Source organism: Gracilinanus agilis, chromosome 2 (genome assembly GCF_016433145.1).
Source record: "Gracilinanus agilis isolate LMUSP501 chromosome 2, AgileGrace, whole genome shotgun sequence".
In the NCBI taxonomy this organism is placed as follows: Eukaryota; Metazoa; Chordata; class Mammalia; order Didelphimorphia; family Didelphidae; genus Gracilinanus; species Gracilinanus agilis.
The window spans coordinates 32,638,098-32,643,869 of NC_058131.1; the positions used below are offsets into that span (position 1 = coordinate 32,638,098).

Consider the following 5,772-nt stretch of genomic DNA (forward strand, 5'->3'; position numbering starts at 1 on the left):
GAAGGGAAGGGAAAGGAAGGGAAGGGGGGGAGGGAAGGGAAGGGAAGGGAAGGGAAGGGAAGGGAAGGGAAGAGAAGGGAAGAGAAGGGAAGGGAAGAGAAGGGAAAAAGAGCCCAGGATGGAATGCTATGGGACACCTATGGTTCCTAATATAGAAGAGGAACCAGCAAAGGAGCAGTCAGATAGGTAGGAGGGCAATCAGGAGAGAGAGGTGGCCTGAAAATCCAGAGAGAAGAGTATCAAAGAGAAGAGGATGATCAACAGTTTCAAAGGCTACAGAGAGGTCAAGGAGAATGAGAACTGAGAAAGGGCCATTACTATCTCTGAAGTCTTACTACTATTATGGTAATGTCCGGGTGATAAAGATAACCATAAATCAACTGTGGGGCATTTGTATGCTACTGACCTAAGTCCTTTCACAGTTCCTTCCTAGGCATAGGATGCCCAGCAAGCAGATTATGGACTCTCCAAGTTGGATGGTAAATTACAGACCATCTACTCCAATTCATAACCAAACAACAATCCCCTCAATAGTATCAATTGCTCTTTTGGAATCTTCTGATAAAGGGGACCCCGTTGCCTCCTCAGGAAGTCAATCCCTTTTGGGAATATTTTGAGTTGTAATCGAGCCAACCAATAAACTGCCTCTCTTCAGATTCCAGCCATCACTCCGAATTCTAACTTCTGAGACCAAGCAGGACAAAGCAGGTCTCATGCTTCCTTTCAAATACTTGAAACCAGTGATCACCCATGACAATTCCAAAAGCCCCATAATAAACCAGGAGGACCCACCTCCAGAGAGAAGGCTGATAGACTGCAGAATGAAATAGAGTGGTTTTATTTTTATTTTTCATTTCATGGCTAATATGGAAATGTTTTGCATGACTTCACATGTATAATGGATATCATATTGTTTGACTTCTCAATAGGTGGAGGAGGTGCTGGAGGGAGAGAACATGGAACTTACCATTTTTTAGAACAAATAGTTTCAAAGTCAGAGCACGTGGGTTCAAGTCCCAGCTCTGTAGCTTATGAAAACAAAATAACAAAACAAAGAACAGTGATCACGTCTTTCTTGAGATTTCTCTCCACCAAGATAAACAGCTCTTTTTCCTTCAGTTGCTCCTTGAATGGCTGGATTGCCAGTCCTCTCCCCCATTGTTTTGTCCTCTTCTAAACCAACACTAATACGTTAAAATCCTCCCTAAAATGTAGGCCCTCCTCCTCCATCAGACTGAATGGGACACTATAGACATAGAGGACAGAGATAAGAAGGGAAAGGCAAAGGCCAAGAGAATGTGAGAGACAGAAGGAGACAAGAGAGAGGGAGATAAGAGAGAGAGAGAGAGACCGAAAGAGGGAGGGAGAGGGAGAGAGAAGCAATTAGTCTGATTTTTTGAGGATCTTGTCACTGGCTGCTCCATCAGTGCAGACTATAAGCTCCATAGATGGCCTGCACAAGAGTTTATGTAGTTGGCAGAATGAGTCATCCTCTCCACCAGGGATGGGAAAGAAGGGAAGCATTTATTTAGTGCCAACTGTGTTCCAGGCACTGGGCTAAGTGCTTTCCAGATATCTTCTTTGGTCCTCACAATAGGTGCTATAATTATTCATTTTACAGATGAGGAAACTGAACCAAGCAAAGGTTAAGTGTCCAGTGCCACACAGCTCATAAATGTCTGAGGCTGGTTTTGAGCCTTGACTAATGGAAATGGTAGTGAGCCTTCCTGCCTTAGAACTGAAAGGGGGTCTCAGGCTAGCTAGTCCTGCTGGAGTTTACAAAATGAGTCTCAGAGAGCTTAAGTGACTCGGCCCTGGTTACCCACGGCTTCAGTTTGGTAGGACCTGGCAAAGGTTACAATCCACTAGTAAAGGCTTCCTTGAAAAGAGGGGAGGGCTCAGAGATTATAGAAGCACAGATTAGAGCTCAAAGAGATTTTAGAGGAATGATAACAACCTCCTAATTTTACAGATGAGGAAATCAAGGCAGCATTCAAGCTATAGTGGAGAGAGTGCTAGTCTTGGCCCCAAGAAGAACTTGGTTTGGCTCTCACCTCTCATGATTTAGCCCTGTGTAACCTGGGCCCAGTCACCTAAGCTCTCTGAGACTCAGTTTGTAACCTGGAGCAGGACTAGCTAGCATGAGACCCCCTTTCAGTTCTGAATTTGGATCCTATGGGAGGTAAGGTGCCTGCTGGTCCCCCAGCTAGTAAATAAATAGCACAGCTGCAATGGAACCCAGTTCCCTTGATTCCAAATCCAGCCTTCTTTCTATCAGGTCCCAGTGACTGGTCAAATACAGGGTGTCCCCAAAGTCTTGGTGCAGGTTTAACCTGCTAAAACGGAACCCCTTTATTTATTTCAGCTGTAATTTCAGCTGTTCAAGCTTAAGGCTTCCCTGAGCCTTTGGGGAGGGATGTCCTGTCGAGGAGGATATCCAGATGTTTAAAGAATTCCACAGGCAATCAATTGGTATTTATTAGGCACCTACTATTGTGTGCCATTGCTGAGATTCCTTCCAGAACCCTCCTGCCTTCCCTCACTGTGATCTCCCATAAACCCTCCATTTCTACAGCATTTTACAAAAAGGGAAACTGAGGCTCGGGGCAGGGATTCGAACTTCCGACGCTCTGGCCTCCAGAACCGGCCGCGTGATCCCCTTCCTAGCTGCCCCGTCTCCCTCCCCTCCGGCCCATCGCGCACCTTGCTTGAGGACGCCGCTGCGGGCCTCCTGGTCAGTCACCAGTGGCCTCGGCGGCCTCCTCCCGTCCTCCGCGAAGGGATTCGGACCGTTCCAGCGGCTGCCCAGAACGAGCCTCCGGACCCCGGTCATCAACAGCACGAGCCCAGTCCCCAGCCCCAACGCCGCCCACAGCCATACGGTGCTGCCTGCCTCCGGCCCTTGCTGCTCGGCTGCCCCGCTGGGATCCGGAGGGCTTCCGGACATCGGGCTGCCCCTAGCTGATCTGAGAACGGCCAAGGAGGGCGGGCAGCGGCGGCCCGAGCGCAGCCGGGCTAGGGAAGGGGCCCGCGTGACCCACGGCAGAGAGACCAAGCAGGCCTGGGGAGAAGAGGGGGCCGGGCGCAAGGCCGGGAGGGCTGGGAGGAACTGAACTGGCAGCACAGGCTGAAGGATTAGAGGAGGACCCTGAGGGGGAGGCGCCCCGCCCGACCGCTGCGCGCCAGAGAGGTCGGGGCTCCACAGCCCGAGGTGGGAGCCCGGGCTCGGCTCCAGCAGAATCCTTGAGAGCTGATAAAATGGTCCCGAGAGGACGAAGAGGCGCCAGACAGAGCCTGGGGACCCCCGCGTCTGGGGGGAGGAGAGACGCGGGCGCCGGACGCGCCCAGAGTTAGAAGCAGCACTTAGTAGGAGGAGCGCCAGGAAAAGGCGGTCACTGAGCAGAGTTGCTGGGGGCGGGGAGCCCGTCAGAGGGCCGTGAGCGGGGCTTCGTAGGGGAGGAGATAACGGCGCCAACATCCCCCGTTTACTCTCCGCGGCCCGGGGATTTCCCCCTCCCACCTCCGGCAGAGGTTTTGGATCCCTTCCTCGTCTGGAACAGGTAACGGAAGAATCCTCGCTTCTCCGATTGGATTGGAAGCTAATAGACTACAGTAACAAGCCCCTGGCCTTGGGGGGCGGAGGGGGGCGGGGTATAGATGAATGGGGTGAACCCCAAAAGAGAGGGGGTTGCTGTATGATGATTAATATGGAAGAACCTCGCAGTGAGGGGAAAGAGTAGTGAGACTGCTATTGGCTGTGTGTGTGTGTGTGTGTGTGTCTTACACTAAACCTTTTGCCTTTGCTGCTGGGGGCGACAAGCTCTCCAGGTCCCCAAAGGCAGGGGCGAGCCGCAGAACGCTTTCTCTTCAGATTCCCGAAGTGGAGCACGAAGCAAACAATTCTCCCGACCGCCCCATTATCGCGAATTCTAAGAGCCACCCCGGGCCGCGGCCCCTTCACTTGCACTCATCTCTCCCTTTATGGTGGGAGTTGATGCCGCGTCCCCAGGGCGGCTCCGCTGTCGGTGGAATTCTGAAGTTCTGAAGTTCCCATTCAGCCCCCTCCCTGCCTCTCAGATGGCTGGAGTCTCTCCTGACCGCTGGAGGTAGCGCTTCCCAGCAGCCGTCACTGCTGACAGGCGGCCACCTTCCTCCCCCGTTTGGGCACGTTGGAGACTTGGGCGATACGGCATAGCGTCAAATTCCAGAGCAGCGTTTGGCAAAAAGAGGAGGAATCCGCGACGCACTGCCGTCCGCCATCGCCTTAGGGTGCCCGCCCAGCAGATCCCTAGCCTGGTGCACTCCGCACACAGAGCCCCATGGAAAGCACCACCGGACGGGCTTCTCCAGGCACGACCCGTCTCCATTGCCTGATTCCCGCGGTCCCTGCGCACGTAGAAGCGGTAGAAGAGGAGGTCTGCCAACTAACACCTGGAGCAAACCCCAAAGCTAGGCGCCCAGGAGGAGCGCGGACTGAACCCGTTAACGAAGGGCTCTCCAACCCCCAAGTCAGACAAATAGGAGAAAAAGGCGGCATCTTCATCATTATCATCGTCCTCCATAAGCGTACTTGCCCATCTAGTAACCGATGCCTGCCTCCATGAGCACACGTCCCCTCCAGGCCCCGTCCTCTGGTCCCATGCCTAATCATGGCTCCAGTTTTGATAAATTATTTGGAGCACTTCCTGGGGAGCTCTAACCCTTCTGTGACATACGGATGGACCTTTATATCCCTGCAAGTTCATGGTATGGCCTGATCCTATAGGGCAATGGGCCTAAAGTCACGAAAGCCTGGGTTCAAATCCAGCCTCAGACACTTACTCGTGGTGGAATCTTGGGAAACTTCTCTTTGCCTCAGTTTCCTAAACTGTTAAATGAAGATAATACTTCTTACCTCACAGGAATGTGGTGAGGAATTAATGTTGGTTGATTGACTTGGTGATCTTATCAGCTCTGGTGGATCCAATAACCGTCCTCATTTTGCTTTCTGTTTTTACTAAGTTTTACTGATATTTTTTGGTTTTATATTACAAACATCTCCAGATCAACCAATCCTGTGGAACTCCCTTGTAACAAAGTAAAACAATTAAGCAAAACTAACAATATAGTGACCTACCCCAAAATGCAATGGAACATTCCATACCTATAGCCTCACAACCCCTCTATTTTTAAAAAGGGTTAATTTTTAAAAAATTAATAGAGAGGGGGCAGCTGGGTAGCTCAGTGGAGTGAGAGTCAGGCCTAGAGACAGGAGGTCCTCAGCCACTTCCCAGCTGTGTGACCCTGGGCAAGTCACTTGACCCCCATTGCCCACCCTTACCAATCTTCCATCTATGAGACAATACTCCGAAGTACAAGGGTTTAAAAAAAATTAATAGAGAGAGAGAGAGAGAAAGAAAAACAATTCCTAGTAACAACTTTGCTTGACCAAGCAAAACAAGACTCACCAGACGTTTTTCTGGCTGTCTAGAGAATCAGTCAGGAAGAAGATGGCATGGTTCATTGTTGATTCTTCCCATTTATTTTACTGATCAGAAGTCATACATTTGTCTTTATAGTTGTGTTGTTACTGCATAAATTGCTCTGTCATTTCTGTTGTTTTCATTCTTAATTAATTTTTAAGGCCTTAAAATTGTTTATTTTTATACTATTGATATTAGAGTTGTGATAATGAGATTAAATCTTCCTTGCCCATTCTCAAATCTAATCACCAAAAGTGTAAACAACTCCACTTAACTCACAAGTTGGGAGGTCTGTGACCCAAGTGTGCTA

The 5,772-nt window shown here is 50.2% G+C and overlaps 1 protein-coding gene across 1 annotated transcript in view; it reads right to left on the reverse strand.

Moving 5' to 3' along the window:
• Positions 1–4,193, reverse strand: part of LOC123233140 (all-trans-retinol 13,14-reductase-like) — a 39,203-nt gene extending 35,010 nt beyond the window's left edge. The window contains exons 1-2 of the mRNA XM_044659308.1: positions 4,099–4,193; positions 2,704–3,551 (exon numbers count right to left, since the gene is read on the reverse strand). Of these exons, the coding sequence (XP_044515243.1) occupies positions 2,704–3,551; positions 4,099–4,193 (943 nt within the window). The remainder of the gene's footprint in view (positions 1–2,703; positions 3,552–4,098) is intronic.
• Positions 4,194–5,772: the final 1,579 nt, after the last annotated feature.